This window comes from Microcebus murinus, chromosome 4 (assembly GCF_040939455.1).
Source record: "Microcebus murinus isolate Inina chromosome 4, M.murinus_Inina_mat1.0, whole genome shotgun sequence".
NCBI classification, from domain to species: domain Eukaryota; kingdom Metazoa; phylum Chordata; class Mammalia; order Primates; family Cheirogaleidae; genus Microcebus; species Microcebus murinus.
The window spans coordinates 67,080,245-67,098,064 of record NC_134107.1 but is presented as its reverse complement, the minus strand read 5'-3'; the positions used below and the strand labels follow the sequence as shown (position 1 = coordinate 67,098,064).

Here is a 17,820-nt window from a genome sequence, read left to right as displayed (position 1 = left end):
TTTCAGGCTTCAGCTCTGCCTTGTGACCTTGACCATCACTTGACCTTTCTGAGGCTAGTTTCTTCAGTTGAACAATACAGATTGTGTTGTGATTTATAAAATCGCTCTTTATTCAGGAGCCCGTAACTGGAAGTGGATGTGGGTCCACTTTCTCAACAGCAGAGGGCATACTGTCCCCACTGTGCCTGGCCATTAGGCGTTGAAAACTACAGTTAAGTAGCTGGAAGTTGATATCCATGATGACGGGGAGGAGCAAGAAAATTCTGTAAATTCATATTGTGTAAAGAACATTTTGTTGCATATTTCCAGTTGTTTAATATTTAGATGAAGCACTCACAAAATAGGAGATTTTGACAATCAGACGATACTTCCTATAATTCTGTAAACATCTTCATCATCTCTTTCCCAGATAAGTACTCCAATGCTTAGGATTGTGTGCAAATGGGATTGAGAGGAGAACTAGTATTTATTGAGCACGTATTATATAATCAGGAACTATACCTAGTACTTTAGGTATATTTTCTGTATCCTCACAGCAATCCTTCCAATTATATGTATTATCTTTATTTTATATAGGAAGACACCAGGGCTTCCTATATAAAAAAACACCAACTAGCCTCACAGCTAGTTGAGATTCAAGTTCAGGTGTGTTAACTCCCAAACCTACTGGCTTTCTACCATGCCAGGGTGCCTCCCTCTTTTCTCCAATCTTAACAAGGCTGATTGCTAGGAGCAGGAGTGCCCTGGGTGTGGCCATCCAAGGGAATTTGGCTTTCTCTGGCTCTGAGGTTCTCATGGCCCTTGTAATTCTAAGATGGAAGCTTTTTTGTCTAGCAAGAACTTTTTACCAGTTATATTTAACATAACACATACAAACACCTGTGTTTTCAAATTTGAAACCTTTAGGTTATTGAATGTGTTTCTTTGTGGACTGCTTTTAAAGGCTACAGCACTATCTCATTTTACAAGAAGGCTAGGTTCTAAAGTCAGTGGTAAGGTGAAAATCATTATGGCAGAATTATCTTGAAGAATACCATGGGATCCCAGGCATGGTGGCTTATGCCTGTAATCCTAGCACTTTGGGACACCAAGGTGGGAGGATCACTTGAGACCAGGAGTTGAGACCAACCTGGGCAATAGAGGAAGACTCTCATCTCTACAAAAGAAAAAAAAAAATTAGCAAGTCATGGTGGTGTGCACCTGTAGTCCAAGTGCTGGGAGGTGGAGGTTGGAGGTAGGAGGATGGCTTAAACCCTGGAGTTCAAGATTATAGTGAACTGTGATCACACCACTGTACTCCAGCCTGGATGACAGAACAAGACTCTGTCTCTTAAAAAAATAAAAACCCCATGGGCAGTCATCTGGTTAGAGAGCCATGTACTTACTTTCTTTTTTTTTTTTTTTTTTTTTTTTGAGACAGAGTCTCACTTTGTTGTCCAGGCTAGAGTGAGTGCCGTGGCGTCAGCCTAGCTCACAGCAACCTCAATCTCCTGGGCTTGAGTGATCCTTCTGCCTCAGCCTCCCGAGTAGCTGGGACTACAGGCATGCGCCACCATGCCCGGCTAATTTTTTTTTTTTTTTATATATATATATATATCAGTTGGCCAATTAATTTCTTTCTATTTATAGTAGAGACGGGGTCTCGCTCTTGCTCAGGCTGGTTTTGAACTCCTGACCTTGAGCAATCCGCCCGCCTCGGCCTCCCAAGAGCTAGGATTACAGGCGTGAGCCACAGCGCCCGGCCTACTTACTTTCTTAAAGTCCACCATAGCCAGTCTTTCCTCTCTCGTTGAACCCTGTTGAGCTTCAACAGGTGCTCTTGTTGTTTTTTTGTTTTCTCCTGTTGAGTTTCAAATGATGCAGTTGGCTTGTATTGGGGGCTTTGTTGGGTGATAATTTAAATCTTTTTTTTTTTTTTATTTCGGCATATTATGGGGGTATAGATTTTAAGGTTTCAATAAATGCCCTTTCCCCGCCTCCCCAATTCAAATCTTTAGACACCAGAGTCTCATTCAGCATGATGGGGAGCTTACACTATTAGAGTATTCTGAAACCTGGATCAAGAGAAGGAATAGAAAATTCATGTTTTATTTTGGTGCTTATTCTAACTCAGTGGTTTTCAAAACTTTAGCTGTATATCAGAATCACCTGGAGGGCTTGTTAAAGCACAGATTACTGGGTTCTATCTCCACAGTTTCTTTTTTGTTTGTTTGTTTTGAGACAGAGTCTCACTCTGTTGCCCGGGCTAGAGTGCCGTGGCATCAGCCTAGCTCACAGCAACCTCAAATTCCTGGGCTCGAGCAATCCTTCTGCCTCGGCCTCCCGAGTAGCTGGGACTACGTGCCCAGCTAATTTTTTTCTATATATTTTTAGTTGGCCAATTAATTTTTTTCTATTTTTAGTAGAGACGGGGATCTTGCTCTTGCTAAGGCTGGTTTCGAATTCCTGACCTTGAGCCATCCTCACGCCTCGGCCTCCCAGCCGAGAGTGCTAAGATTATAGGCATGAGCCACCATGCCAGGCCTACCTCCACAGTTTCTGATTGTTCAGGTCTGGAATTTGGCCAGAGGGATTGCATTCTAATAAGTTTCCAGGTGATGCTGATGCTGCTTGTCCAGGGACCGCACATGGACTAATTGAATGGAAGCAGGTGAAATCACTTGTTTATCTTTCCTTCACTATCTGTTTCTCATGCTCTCTTATTTTTAGGCCGAGTGGATGGAGTTGTATTAGTTTAAGAAATGCGGAGGTTGTAGCTCAGCCAGTTCTTTATCCCATTGCTAAACTCAATACTTGGCCAAGAATAGGAGTTAAATAGATGCTCATTGAATGAGTGATTGAGTAAATTAACATATAGAATGGGAAGGATTTATAGCACACGGATATCATAATTATATATCTAGTACGTACAAACTGCTCATTTTCCTTAAAAGTAGGCACTCTGTAGATTAGAATAGCTTATAATATAGGACTACATATAATGATGATGATGGCTATCAGGAAGAATGCAGTTAGGTGCAGTTTTGAGACAATTGCATTTCGGGATGTGGTATGAATATGAAGTACGTGTGTGTGTGTGTGTGTGTGTGTGTGTGTGTGTGTGTGTGTGTTGATAGAACTGGGTGCAGGGAGTCGCATCTGTTTTATTTACTTTATTTTATTTTTAGAGACAGGATCTTGCTCTGTCACCCAGACTGGAGTGCGCTGACAACGATCATAGCTCACTGCAGCTTCAAACTTCTGGGCTCAAGCATCCTCTCGCCCTCAGCCCCTGAGTAGTTAGGATGGCAGGCACATTACCATGCCAGGCTAACCCATCTGTTTTAGAATGAACTAGAACCAACCCCTAGTCCAGAAAGGCTAGAGTAGCACTGGAACTGCCTGTGTCTGCTCCAGACCAGATGCTGCATTTTCACTCCTGTCCCTCTCATGCACTGAGGAATTCAGCCCTCATCATCTTAAAGGCTCAGTGAGGCTCGGTACTGTGGGATAACTCTGTAGATTGAGATAGTTAGTTGTACATGAATCTTACCATGTTATAGGATGTGGTGATTATATTTTGAATGGTGAGTTAAACAAATCTCAAAGGATTAAAAATTTTCAAAATATATTTAAAGTTCAATTTAAGCTTAAAATTATTTTGGCATTCTTATTTTTTGATATATTTTATATTATCTGTCTTGCATAGTCTTGGTATCCTGTGTGTTTTGTCTCTTTCAGTGTAGATTAAACTTTTCTTCCTTTGAATTCACTTTACTTTTTTATAGTGAAGTATTTCAAGTAAATCACAGACAGTATGACATTCTAAATTGAATGTCTAAACTGAATACTAAAGTCTTCAGTGTAAAGATGTAAAAAATAAAAACATTTTCTTATGTAGCCAAAAATAATATGATTACTCCTCATAAAATTAATAAGTCTTTAGTACAGGTTGAATATCCCTTATCTGAAATGTTTGGGACCAGATGTGTTTCAGATTTGGGATTTTTTTTTTTTTTTTGATTTTTGAATATTTGTATTGCAGTTACTGGTTGAACATCCCTAATCCAAAAATACAAAATTTTGAAACGAGCATTTCCTTTGAGCATTGTGTTGGCATTCAAAAAGTTTTCGATTTGAGAGCATTTCTGATTTCAATTTTTTGTATTAGGGATGTTCTACCTGTATCATTATATAACTAGTCCATATTAAAAGTAATTCAGTTGTCCCTAGTGTCATTTATATCTTGTTTGTTCAAACTAGGAGCTAGTCCAGGATCATGCATTACATTTGATTATGTTCTTTAAAATTCATCTAATCTAAAGCAGTTTTTTTTTACGACATTACCTTGCCTTTGTCTTGCAAAATGTCCCACCTTCAGATTTATCTGATTACCTCTTCAGTGTGTTTTCTTTTTTTTTTTTCTTTTTTTATTTTTTGAGACAGAGTCTTGCTTTGTTGCCCAGGCTAGAGTGAGTGCCATGGCGTCAGCCTAGCTCACAGCAACCTCAAACTCCTGGGCTCAAGCAATCCTGCTGCCTCAGCCTCCCAAGTAGCTGGGACTACAGGCATGTGCCACCATGCCCGGCTAATTTTTTCTATATATATTAGTTGGCCAATTAATTTCTTTCTATTTATAGTAAAGACAGCGTCTCGCTCTTGCTCAGGCTGGTTTCGAACTCCTGACCTCGAGCAATCCGCCCGCCTCGGCCTCCCAGAGTGCTAGGATTACAGGCATGAACCAACTCGCCCGGCCTTTCAGTGTGTTTTCAACTTGCTCTTCTATCGTTTGTATTTCCTAGAACCTGGAAATTAGATCCAAAGGCTAGATTAAGATACAAGTTGAAAATTTTTGGCAAGAATACATCATAGGTGATAAGTGCTTCATGCTATGTCACATGGGGGGAATACATAATCCCAGCTGCCCCCCACCATTAATGATGCTAACACTGATCACTAGATTAAGGTGATGGCAGCCTGATCTGTCCATTGTAAAGTTATGTTTTTCCCTTGTAACAAGAGAGTATTTCTTATGGTATTACTTTGACACTATATGGATGTTCATCTTCCTATCATCCATTCTCCTAATGTTTTTCACACCAATTGATAATTCTTGCTTGAATCAGTAACTTTAAAGCACTATCATTTTTCTAATTTTGTCATTCCTTCTGTATTAGCTAACATTTGACTACATCGAGCTCTTCTTAATCAAATCTGGGACTATTTTGTACCCTCAAATATAATTCTGTTTGAAAGGCAGGCTAAATGTTGAATTTTTTACTTTTTAATTCCCAGTTTAAAAATAAGGCTTTCATTTAATGCAGGGGTCCCCAACTCATAGCGAGTTGTATAATTATTTCATTATATATTACAGTGTAATATTAATAGAAATAAAGTGCACAATAAATGTAATGCGCTTGAATCATCCTGAAACCATTCCCTACCTCCCTGGTCCGTGAAAAAATTGTCTTCCATGAAAATGAACACTGGTGCCAAAAAGGTTGGAGACTGCTGATTTAATGGATACTTTGAATACATTTTTTTCTTGCTTTTTTTTAATTAATATTTTCATGGACTAATGGGATTTTCAAGAATTGAATGTTTTAGTTAACTACAATCATTCTTTTTTGCATTCAATTTGTTTTATGTTCAATTTATTAAAATGTTAGCCAGTTAATTGTCTCTTGTAGTTGTCTGTTAACTATAACTCCATTTTTGAGCACTTTCTTGCATGGCAAGATGTGTAGGCTTATCTTTTAGCTTCTTTGTCCCAAATATCAATCAGCCACTTCACTAACAAGTCCTAGTTTCTTTTAGGGGAAATGATATTAGACATCAAAATCACTTGGTACTTGGAATATCTATTGTGCCCTGGGAGACAGTGTTTATAGACCTTTTCTATGGTCTATTTAGTTCTTAAATTTTTGGTATTCAAAGTTTATATAATGAAAATTCAGATACTAAGTGATATCTAGAGTTTAAAAAATAATGGGATGTACTGTATACTTGAAAATCACTAAGTGAGTAGATTTTGTATTCTTACCACAAAAAATGATAAGCATATGAAGTAATGCTTATGTTAATAAGCTCAATTTAGCTATTCCACAATGTATACGTATTTCAGAATATTGTTGTATACCACAAATGTATATAATTTTTGTCAAATCTAAAAATAATTTAAAAAATGAAAAATTAATGGGTTCATATTCCTATTATCAATTCAATTTTAACATTATGTTTTTAAAGTAGCTACTTGATTTTATAATTGTATATTTTCTTTTATATAAAACATCTTAACCACTAGTAACAAACATTGCTTTCTCTTAAAATATAAAGAAAATAGGGCCAGGCATGGTGGCTCATGCTTGTAATCCTAGCACTTTGGGAGACTAAGACAGGTGGGAAAATCACTTGAGGCCAGGAATTTGAGACTAACCTGGGCAGCATAGTGAGACCTGGTCTCTCCAAAAAATTTTTAAAAATTAGATGAACATGGTGTTGTGTACCTACAGTCTTAGCTAGTTGGAAGGCTGAGATGGGAGGATCACTTGAGCCCAGAAGTTCAAGGTTGCAGTGAGCTATAATTATGCCACTGTACCCTAGCCTGGGCAACAGCGAGACCCTGTCTCAAAAAAAAAAAAAAAGAAAAAGAAAATAATTTTAAAATGTTATGATATATCAATATTAGTATTAATAAAATCAATGATATTTAAAATTTCTTGTGATTGTTTTTGTAATTTAATTTTGTAATTTTACTGGAAGAATTAATTTTATGTTGATTTCATTTAATTACTTTCCTTTGAATTATCTTTTGTCTGTTTTTATCATAGATTGATCATTTTGGATTTACTATTATGAAAACTTTTAAACAGCGCTATATAATAGCTGATAAATACTGGAAGAAAGATGGGGGATCAATACTTTTCTACACTGGTAACGAAGGGGACATTATCTGGTTTTGCAATAATACGGTATGTGCAGATTTGTGAAATTCCAGTGCTCAATTTGCCTTTATTATGATAATGTGGATAAAATGTTTTGCAGTATATTTAACCAAGCATTACTATTCATAATTGTAAAGTTTTTAAAAAATAACAAAAAGATAAACAGCAAAAGTACATGAATGGGCAGGTCACAGAAGAATAAATACAAATATCTAATAAGTCTGCCTATTCAGTGTGAAAGAATTACAAATGAAAAGAATGAAATATTATTTTTGGAAAGTTGAGTTTAAAAATTTTTTTTAAAAATCCTATCTTATTTTTAGAGTGAACAAAGATATAAGGGAAATAGGCATAGGGATGTTATTGCATATAGTTTGTTTTGATTATGGTCTCTAGAAGGTAAACACAAGGGCAGGAATTTTTATATGTTTGTTCAGGGATTTGTACTCAGAGTCTAGGACTGTATTAGGCACATAATATTTATTATTTAACAAATCATAAATACTTGTTGAATGAATGAATAAAACCTAAACAAAGCCAATACAAATTAAAATACAGTTGTAATTATATTTTAGTTTAGTTTTCTTGTTCTACCATTTTTCTTGTATTTGTAAATGTTAAAAATAGTATAGTCTGTTAGCTTACCTCCCTGACTATACTTTCTATCACCTTTTATAATAATACTTAAATCCAATAAAAAACTTAATTTATAAGGGCACGTGAAAGGAAGGAGGTCTTAGTCAATGTTTGTTGAACTGATGTAATTGAAAGTAAGGATATGAATCCAATTATACTGTTATTGCATTCCTCATTCCTGACCTTTTTTTTAGGAACGTTCAGAATCTAAATATTTTACTTGAAGATAAAATAATTCCCTGCAAAATGAGACCCTAGGATGTCTGTTTTTTTAGATCAGTGACAAATGACATCAGAACTTCCTTTCCATCAGATTTCTGCTCTTTTATTCTATGAAACAACAGAGGCTGCCTTGTCTCTTCTCATTTTTGTGTGACTTTCTTTTTATGCCAGGGCCACAGGGCAGCTTCTCCTGTCTAGCGATTTTCCTAGTTCTTTTTCCCCTTAATTGTAAGCAGATAGTTGTTCCTGCTTCCACCAGGCCTCACTGTTGTGACAGGCACTGTGGCAGAACTTAAGCCTTGCTGGAGACTCTCTGTCCTCAGAAGTGGTAGAAAGGAAAAAATACTCAGTGTAGGAACAGTTCTAGGGAACTGACTAGAGCAGATTCTAGAAGAGCAGATCCTGGCACTTCCACAGCCCCAGATACCTTTCTTTACATACCAAAATGTTCTAATGCACACACACTTTTGGACTTTGATTTATTGAGAGGCAGTGTAACATAGTGGTCAAGAGTGAAGACTTCAGCCAGATGGACAAGATTTGAATTGTGATTTTGCCACTTTGCTTTGTGACTTTGGGGACGTTTCTTTGTCTCAGTTTTCTCATCTGGTAAACACTTTGGTATGGCGCTCACTGGCCGCAAAACCTTGCCCACAGCTGGTACTCATAGTCCGCACGATAGTTTGTGCTGTGCACTGACGACAAATCCGTTTTGCTCTTGTGTGATGAGGAAAGCTTTAAAGCACTGAAAGACTGTTTTACTTTACAGGCAGCTTTACTTGTAATGTAAATCAGAATAGGTAACATATACATATATGTTTTTTTTTTTTTTTTGCCACATCAGAAGAATGAGACATATATGTTTTCATTATGTTATTTTTAAATGTTCATAATTTTATTTTGATAAATGAATAATTAGAAAAATCGTATCACAGCTGTCGGCTAAAGTCACTGTGCATGTTCATCTGTGGCCGTCGACTATAGTCCATGCTCGTACCAAAATGGTTAAATGGATATAGGAAATAATATCTAGTTCATAGAGTAGTTGTAAAGACTAAGTAGGATTAAAGGACTTGTAAGCACATAATGTTCACAAATGTTAACATATTACATGAACCTCTTTTGAAAAATAAAAATACCCCTGAAATAGATGCAGGCAAATAATCACTTATTACATTGTGAGCCAATTGAATGAAATTGCTTCCTCTCAAAGCCGGAGGTCAACTCCACAGAGGTCTGGATATTTTGATGGATGGTCCTTACCCTTGAGATACTCACAATCTGGTAGCGTAAGACACACATGTAAGCAAATATTGCAGCACAGTAATAGTGATCTATCCCTAGCACAGTGGTGTGGAGAGAAGGGAGTGATCAGCATTGCCAGGGTCAGGCAGGCAGAGGGGGGTGTGCTTGAGGTGGGTGTTGCAGAATCTGTAGATGAATGGGCAGGGAATGAGTATGTCCTAAAGAGAGAAAGTGGGAGTTATTTAAACCATCACAGATAGCAGGTTAAATTCTTTATCCTCATATACATACAGCTCTTCTAATTGTTCATTTATTGATCATAACAAACAAAAACAATTTGAGATTCTTAGTCCTGGCCAAAGAGTAGCAATTCATTAAAAAGCAGCAAGGTGCGCTAGGAATGACAAATAGTTTTAATCTGTGCTAAATCTAAATCTAATCGATTGATGTTGGTTACCTATAATACTTTGTTGAGAAGGCATTCTGAGGCCACAGCTGAGGTAAATGAAAAAATGCAGTGATTGATTAATGACTAGCCATAGATAGTGGAGCAAGGAGGTCAAATAGCACTTGGTGACGGTGCTCTGGAGCCAGGCAGCCTATGTTTGAATCTTGGCTCTGTTACTTACTAGCTATGTGAACGTCTCGAAGGTTATATAAACTCTTGTCTCAGTGTCCTTATCTGTAAAACGGGGATCATTACAGTGCCTATTTCTTAGATAGTTAATGACAATTAAGTGAATTAATACATATAAAGTATTTATAACAGTGCCTGACATATTATAAGCACTCAGTTAATATTAGCTCTTGTAAGCTACTATTTATTTTCCAATAAGTAAGATTAATGGAAACCCCAAGGGAGTTTAATATGCTTATTTGTACTGTTTTCTGTTTTATATTGTAAATGCTTATGAGTAGGCAGCTTACTTAGGTAAATTTAACTCTTTCCTAGAAGATTTGGCACACAGTGCAATTTGAAGACCATTGTAGACATAATATTGATTCTAGGGCTACAGAGTCAGGTTAAAAAGAGTTGGAATGTCTAGTGGATGAGCAACCTGGGGTTATTTTTGATTATTTCACTCTAATACATTGTGAGATTGATGTACAACAGTAAAACAGCAATTGTGTCATTAATTTGTAGGACAAACATAAATTGTACAACTTTTTGAGATCTCTTTTTGGTGTTTTAACATCCATATCATACAGTGTGCAAAAAGGTACATTGACTTTTGTTCATATCCTGATTTTATCCTATGAATTTGTAAATTCTTCCTAGGGGTTCATGTGGGATGTGGCCAAGGAACTGAAAGCTATGTTGGTATTCGCTGAACATCGATACTATGGAGAGTCCCTACCCTTTGGTCACAGCTCATACAAAGTAAGTATACTTGTACTTTTAAAAGTTTTTTTTGAAGTTTATCATATTTTCTAATTACATATGCCACTGTGAGATATCTTTAACTTGAACTGCCTGACATCTCAATAATTTGTATTTAATATTTCCTTTTTATATATAATTTGAACAGATTGAGGCTTTTTTAGTCACATTGTTATCATTTCTAATGTTAATCATTATTTCAAAAATATCAGTGAACAGTTCTGCTTTATAAATTATACACACATTATTGGGCCTTCCACTGGAAAAAAATATGAGTATGTAAATATTTATCTTGTAAGGTATTTTTCAATCAATAAAGTAAGGATAAATGGGCTCTATGATTCAGTGGGGCCAACTGGCCACTTGGATTCCCTGTCCGCCTTTCCTGTACCCACAGGAACTTTGGCATCTGCCACAGACTCTATACCTAATAAACCAGGACACTTTTCCTCAACTCAGTCACTCATGTGCTATCCTTGTGATCCTGGCTATATTAGTTTGCCACTTGTACTGTTATTTACTTACTATTTTTCTTTAATCAACTTATTTTTTAAACTTAGCATTGTCTTAACCAATGGCTTCATGTACTGTTTCTTTTCAAATTATATGTTAAAATAAAACAATAAATGTTACATTAAAAATGTTTGTGCACTACCTAGCACCACTAGTATATCTATATATCCCTATATCTATATCTATATATCTCTCTCTATATATATATTATGCTTTTGGGAAGTCTCAGCTAGAAGAAATTGGGGTCAGTTGTTTTCTAGGCTGCTCTCTTTGAAAAGAGTTTTTATTTTTAAAAAGTAGGTTTTATTATCTTGTATTATAAATTAAATAAATAAATAAATAAATAAAAATAAGTTAAAACTGTCCTTGAGTTATCAATAGAAAGCAGAACGATTTGCTAATATTTGTTGGGTTGTATGGGAAACTCTATTCCTTAGCTTAGTATTTTTCATAAATATCTGACTAAGGGAGTGGACAGGTCCTAAAACCACTGGGAAGCAGTCAGCTTGTTCTGGATAGAAATATAACTCCCTTTCCAAGTCCCTGTGATTGATACTCTTAGCAAAAGGGAACTGGGGGCTCTTGTTGGTATGTTTCTTTCCCTTTGCTCACAGAACTTGTCAGTAACATGATAGATGTTACAGATATTATGAGAGGATTGGAAACAAAAATTGTACTCAACTAACTATACATAGGGTCATTAAAACTGGAAGTAAAGAATAGTGACAGTGAGAGAGGAGGTAAGAAGTTAGAAAGCATACATCTTGGATGAACAGGAAGGCTAAAAGTATAAATAATATAAAATATAAAATAAAATAAAATACAAAATAAAATAAATGGGAAAGAGGAAAGATGGGAGTTATGTGATTCGGTAATATGCCAACTGATGGAAGGAATCGGAATGGTGAGACCAAAGCCTGAAGGTCAAACAGGTTAGCCTAATATAGGTATGTGGCTGTACTATTATCTGTTAGTATGTTACCTCAAGCCTTAGTGGCTTAAAATAGCAATAAACATTTATTACCTTACAGTTTCTGTGAGGAATTAGGGGTGGCTTAGTTAGGTGGTTCTGTTTCAGGAGGTCTCGATAGGTTAAGATGTCAGTTGGTGTTGCAGTCATCTGAAGGCTGGACTGGGGTTGGGAGATCCCTTCACTCATATAAAGGACCACTCTCATGGGTGATAAACTGGTGCTGGATGTTGACAAGAGGCCTACTCTAGTTCAACACTTGGCAGCTGATTTCCCTCAAAGTTGGCAGTCCGAAAGAGCAAGGTGGAAACTGCAGAGCTTGTTTATGATCTAGCCTTGGTAGTCACATGTCATCACTTTTGCCACATTCTGTTCATTAGAACCAAGTCACTAAGTCCAGCCTAAGTTCAAAGGGAGTGGAATTAGGCTTCATCTTTTAAAGGAAGGAGTGTCAAGAATTTGCAGGCATATTTTAAAAATACCTTGTTAGCCTCCTCAGTTCAGCAAGACTCTAAGCTTCACCTTCCATACTGCAGTAGGGAAATTGTCCCCACACAGACAGCTAGATAATCGTGGAACTTTGTGAATTTCTCTCAGGGATCAATGTCTTGTGTTGCCTGTTTTCTAATGCCTAAAAATAGTTTTTTTTTTTCCTTCCAATTTTATAGTAGTTTACAACGGGAAGCCTAGTTTGGTCCACTTGTTGGTATGGCCTATATAATATATAATCTTTCCGATGAGGAAGGATGAGTGTTATTTTTACTGGTGATTCTTATCTCAGTTGTCCACAGGATTTAGCGTATCTTTGCCTATATGGTAGACATTTTAGATGTGTCAAAATTGGAAATAAAATGTGTAATAGTTGTCTGTTGTGCTTAGTTTATATTCCATCACATTTGTTGTTAAATTTTATTTATTGTTTGTTTCTATTATTTCTACAGCCTCAACAAGGTCTTTGGTAAATAGCATTTAACAGACATTACATTTGAATGCAAAAAACATTATAGTCTTCCACAAACTTAAAATAATTTTTTCATGAGTTGTTTAAATTAGCACAGCTATTGCTTTGACTGGGCATTTTAGCTCAATTGCCTAGAAATTCTATTTGGAGAAAAGCTTATCTGAGTCTGGCTCTTTTCTAGATCTATGCTATGGCTGAGCTGCTATTATGAGCACATTTATACCCATGTTCTTTGTTATTTTTCTTTAGGATTCCAGACACTTGAATTTTCTGACATCAGAACAAGCTCTGGCTGATTTTGCAGAGTTAATCAAACACTTGAAAAGAACAATACCAGGAGCTGAAAATCAACCTGTCATTGCTCTAGGGGGCTCCTATGGCGGCATGCTCGCAGCCTGGTTCAGGATGAAATACCCTCACATTGTAGTTGGGTAAGTGCATTTGTCTTGGACATGAGTGCTTCTTAATGATTGTCAAGGCAAACTTAGAGACTCGTTTTGGGTAAAACATGTTCCATTCTATTGTACTGAGATTTCTAGTTTCTGTTTCATTAATGGTTATGTTATTTTTCTTACCAGTTTTGTTCAGTATCAGTTTCAATTTTAAAACTTGATTTAGAGATGTTACATATATGTTTTTTCTTTGCTTTTTCCTTGTTTTTCTTCCCTTTTAGAGCTCTTGCAGCTTCTGCCCCTATCTTGCAGTTTGATAATTTGATACCTTGTGGTGTATTTATGAAGATTGTAACTACAGATTTTAGGAAAAGTGGTCCATATTGTTCAGAGAGCATCCGCAGGTCCTGGGATGCCATTAATCGACTTTCAAATACAGGTAAGCTTTTATTAAGAGAATGGGATTGTGGGTTTTTTTTAACCCTTGCATTTATTAAATTCAACACTTCTCACTTTTTAAGTAAACATTTTATATTAAAGTATAACATACATACAGAAGAGTACACAAATCAAAATGCATATCTTTATGAATTTTCACAAAGTGATAATAGAGTATAATTAACATCCCGATCAAGAAAGAACATCGTCAGCATCTTAAAAATCCCCTCGTGCTTTTTCAGTTACTGCCTCCACACCTACCGAGCCAAATCACTATCCTCACTTCTGGAACCATAGATTAATTCTGCTTGTTCTTGAATTTTTTAGTAATTGGAATTGCATAGTATGTATTATTTTTGTGTTCACTGTCTTGCTTAATGCTGTTAGATACATTCATTTGTTTTAAGTTGTAGCTTATGCATTGTATTTGTCTAGAGAGTTTCTGTTTATTTGTTTCTTTCAACAAATACATAAAAGTGAGGAATACTTCATAATACTAATTCTGGTAAACTCCATGAGGATAGGTAACTTGTCTATCATGGTGTTCTCCAGTTGCTCTAAAAGTGCTTTATTGAATGTTGAAAAAACATTCTTGGAGAAGTGGTATAGAAGATTTTGTTTTCTAAAATACTATATGAAGAATAAATGATCTGTAAAGCCTTCTGTTGACCAGTACATTTTAGATTCCAACAGTGTGATTCTCTTCCCAGGCAGAGGTTTACGGTGGCTTACTGAAGCCCTTCACTTATGCAACCCGTTAGATTCTCAGGACATCCAACATTTGAAAGACTGGATTGCTGAAACCTGGGTGAATCTGGCTATGGTAGACTACCCTTATGCATCTAACTTTTTACAGCCTTTGCCTGCTTGGCCTATTAAGGTAAGAAAATGTCCCCTCATCATTTTTAATAACATAGTTCTCATTTGTGTGTGTGTGTGTGTGTATGAATGTGCATGTACATTCTCTGACTTTCAGCATCAGAGAAAATTTCAGTAGATCTGGAGTTAGTCAAACCTGAGCTCTGGAATCGCTCTGGAGTTGGTCAAACCTGGGCTGGAATCCTGGGTTTTGGCACTTTCTAGTTACATGACCTTGGGCATGTTCCTTTACTTTTCTGAGCCTCAGTTTCCTCATTTGAAAAATGGAGATAAAATGTATCAATTATAAATTTGTATGAATTAGAAATAAGAGCAGAGCTGCTGCTAATGGAATAATTACTATGTGCCAAATTCTGGGTTGTACACTTTGCATACATAATTTACTCAATCTTTACGCTATACACAGGCAGTCCCCAGGTTACGGACGATCCAGCTTACAGTGTTTTGTACTTACGGAAGGGCTCCCAAGTCTCCCCTTAAGGATAATTTAAAATTAAATAATTAAGTTAATAATTCTGGGACTAGTTTCTCTCATGCGTGTAAATAAACCCGCATGGCATAAGTGGTTCACTGGAGCAGCATCTTTACACTAGTGGCTGGTCTTTCTTTATTTTTTACATGGTCGCTTATGCACAGCATCACTTTCGTCTTAACTTTTTTATTTGATATTTTGAGTCTGTGTTTACCTTTATGCCCATGGATCCAAAGTGAAAGTTGACTGCAAGTCCGGGTGAGCCTGCAGCAAAGAGAAAGATGATTACAATGGAAATGAAAGTAGAAATAATTAAGTGTTCAGAGAAAGGCCAGATACCATCATTCACTGGGAAAGCATTAGGCTTTAATTGCTCTGCTATCAGAACAATTTATAAAGGATAAAGTGAGAATAATAGAACATGAAGAAGGCAGTGCTCCAATGAAAGCAGCATAGTGGGTTAATTATTGAAATGGAAAGGTTATTATGGATTTAGAAGACCAAAATACACTTGTAACATTCCTATTAAACTATGTTGATGCAAATGTTGATGCAACATTAGGTGTCAACATTTAATATTCTTTTTTGAAATGTTTCTTATCTCCTATATAAACTTTTTGAATGAGTTTGTTTTTATGTTTTATTTGTTTGAATTAAAATAAAGAGCACAGTAGTTTCTGTAACTTATTATTACAGTACAGGAATATTAATATTATTACACTATGTTATTTTTACCACATATGAGCCATTATAGTATTGTTATGAGTATCTTTGTATCTGTGCTGTTCATCAGAGATCCAAGTTACTTACAGATAAATCCGACCTAACGATGTTCTCAGGAATGTATCTCACTGTAACCCTGGGACTGCCTATATATACGTAATGCCTGGATCTGTGTAATACATGGTTGATGCTTAATAAATGGTAGCTGTTTTCATAGTACTATGATCCACACAGCTGCTAAAGCATTCTGAGTGCTACAAGCATTGTGAAGGGGTGATTCCCATGCAGCATGATAGAGTAGAAAGAACATTGACTTGGGTCCTAAAGGTTTGATCCAGAACTTCCACTTAACCAGCTGTATGATCTTCGGCAAAGTGCTTTTCTACCCCAACCTTTTGTGTCTTCCTCTGCAAAATGGGATAACAATGCTTACATACTAAATAGGGTTGTGCTGAGAATCAAATAAAACATTGGAGGTAAAAACACTTTGGAAAGTGTAAAGACACGTTACACTATAAATTTTAAGGTTTTTTTTTTCATGTCAAAATTCTTTATTGTATATGCTATTTTTAAGCATTCCTTTGTAAAGAACTTTCCTCTTAGTTTTAAAAACAAATGCTGGTCAACTTGATGGTAAAGTTTAGAGAATATAACTGACTCTACAGCTAGAATGGGTACTGGAAATGAAAATAGAATTGGTAATATGAGAGCTGGATTGCAAAAGCACTTTGAATTTAACTGTCCCTTTGAACTATTACATATATACCTTACTTAAAACTTTGTAACTAAAATTGAACAAGTCCATTTGTTATTAGAGTTATTTTTCTTCATGTAAAAAGTAGAATGATGAGTGAGTATCTTACACATAGCAGGCTGGAGGTAAATATGTATTGAATTGAATTTTGACAATACAGAGTTATTAGAGAGAGCAGATCTCTCTCATGTTAAGAAAATCTGGATCAAAATAATAAAGAGAAATGAAATCTAGACCACTTAGTCTCCATAAATGTGTATGTGCTAATAATGCCTTATCCGTCTATATTACTGTTTACGAAGCACTTTCATATATGCTGTCTCATTTAATCCTTGAAAAATACTGTGGGGGAAAAAGAGCTATAATCTCAGATTTTTGGAGAAGAAATTAACGCTCAACTAAGAGGTACTGGAAGTGGGATTTGAACTTGGTTCTGCTATTGTTCAGAGCCTATGATCTACCATATTGCATTGAATTAGCAGGAGACTTGACCGAAGGTTTGAGCAGATTGCTGCTCACAGTGTGACATCAGATTTAACTCAGTACTCTGTGTACTAGGAGAGAATTATATTTGCATCTTTATTCCCACTTGAAGAACAAATGAGTTGTCAGATGATGAAAACATATGGGAAATGCCCTTATTATTTAGAACAGAGATTGGCAAACTTTTTCTGTAAAGAGCTATGTTTTAGGCTTTGCTGGCCATATGGTTTCTGTAACAATTACTCAACTCTGCAGCTGTAGCATGAAAGTAGCCATAGATAATATGTAAATGAATGAGGATGGATGTATTCAATAATACTTTATTTATAAAAACAGGCAGTGGGCTGGATTTGGCCTGGTGGTTGTCAGCTTGTTTACCCCTGAGCTAGAAAAAGAGCCAGAGGAATATAGCTGTTTAGTGTCAGTTGGTTTATTGTGATTTGGAACAATAAGAAAAAAAAAAAGAAAAACTTTGATCTCCCCACTTCTTTAATGTTCCTTTTGAGATATTTTGCTGTTGAGTCTTAAATATAAATAAATATTTTATCCTTTGCTCTCTTAAATACTTACTCAAAACCAGTGGAATACACCTTAAATATTTTGTTGTCTATTTTTGATTTAGCACAACCCTTCTTTTATCTTTTGTACATATAGATAATAAAAGTTTAATTTTAAGGTAAGATAACTTTGTGTCTTTCCCCCACAATCACCTTTTAGTCCTTTTATCCAGGATTAATACTTGTCATTCTTTTCAGTTATTTCTTACTGACGTTATTCTTTCTCTTGACAAACCAAAGAATTCTTGATTGCTTATATTTATGATTCTGT

The 17,820-nt window shown here is 35.9% G+C and overlaps 1 protein-coding gene across 3 annotated transcripts in view; it reads left to right on the top strand.

Moving 5' to 3' along the window:
• PRCP (prolylcarboxypeptidase) overlaps positions 1-17,820 on the top strand; it is a 59,408-nt gene that overhangs the window by 23,893 nt on the left and 17,695 nt on the right. For 2 of the 3 annotated variants that reach the window (XM_012736112.2, XM_012736111.2), the window contains exons 3-7: positions 6,810-6,950; positions 10,306-10,407; positions 13,101-13,282; positions 13,525-13,682; positions 14,392-14,561. In XM_012736112.2, the coding sequence (XP_012591566.2) occupies positions 6,810-6,950; positions 10,306-10,407; positions 13,101-13,282; positions 13,525-13,682; positions 14,392-14,561 (753 nt within the window). The remainder of the gene's footprint in view (positions 1-6,809; positions 6,951-10,305; positions 10,408-13,100; positions 13,283-13,524; positions 13,683-14,391; positions 14,562-17,820) is intronic. The other variant, XM_076002355.1, reaches the window with a different exon arrangement.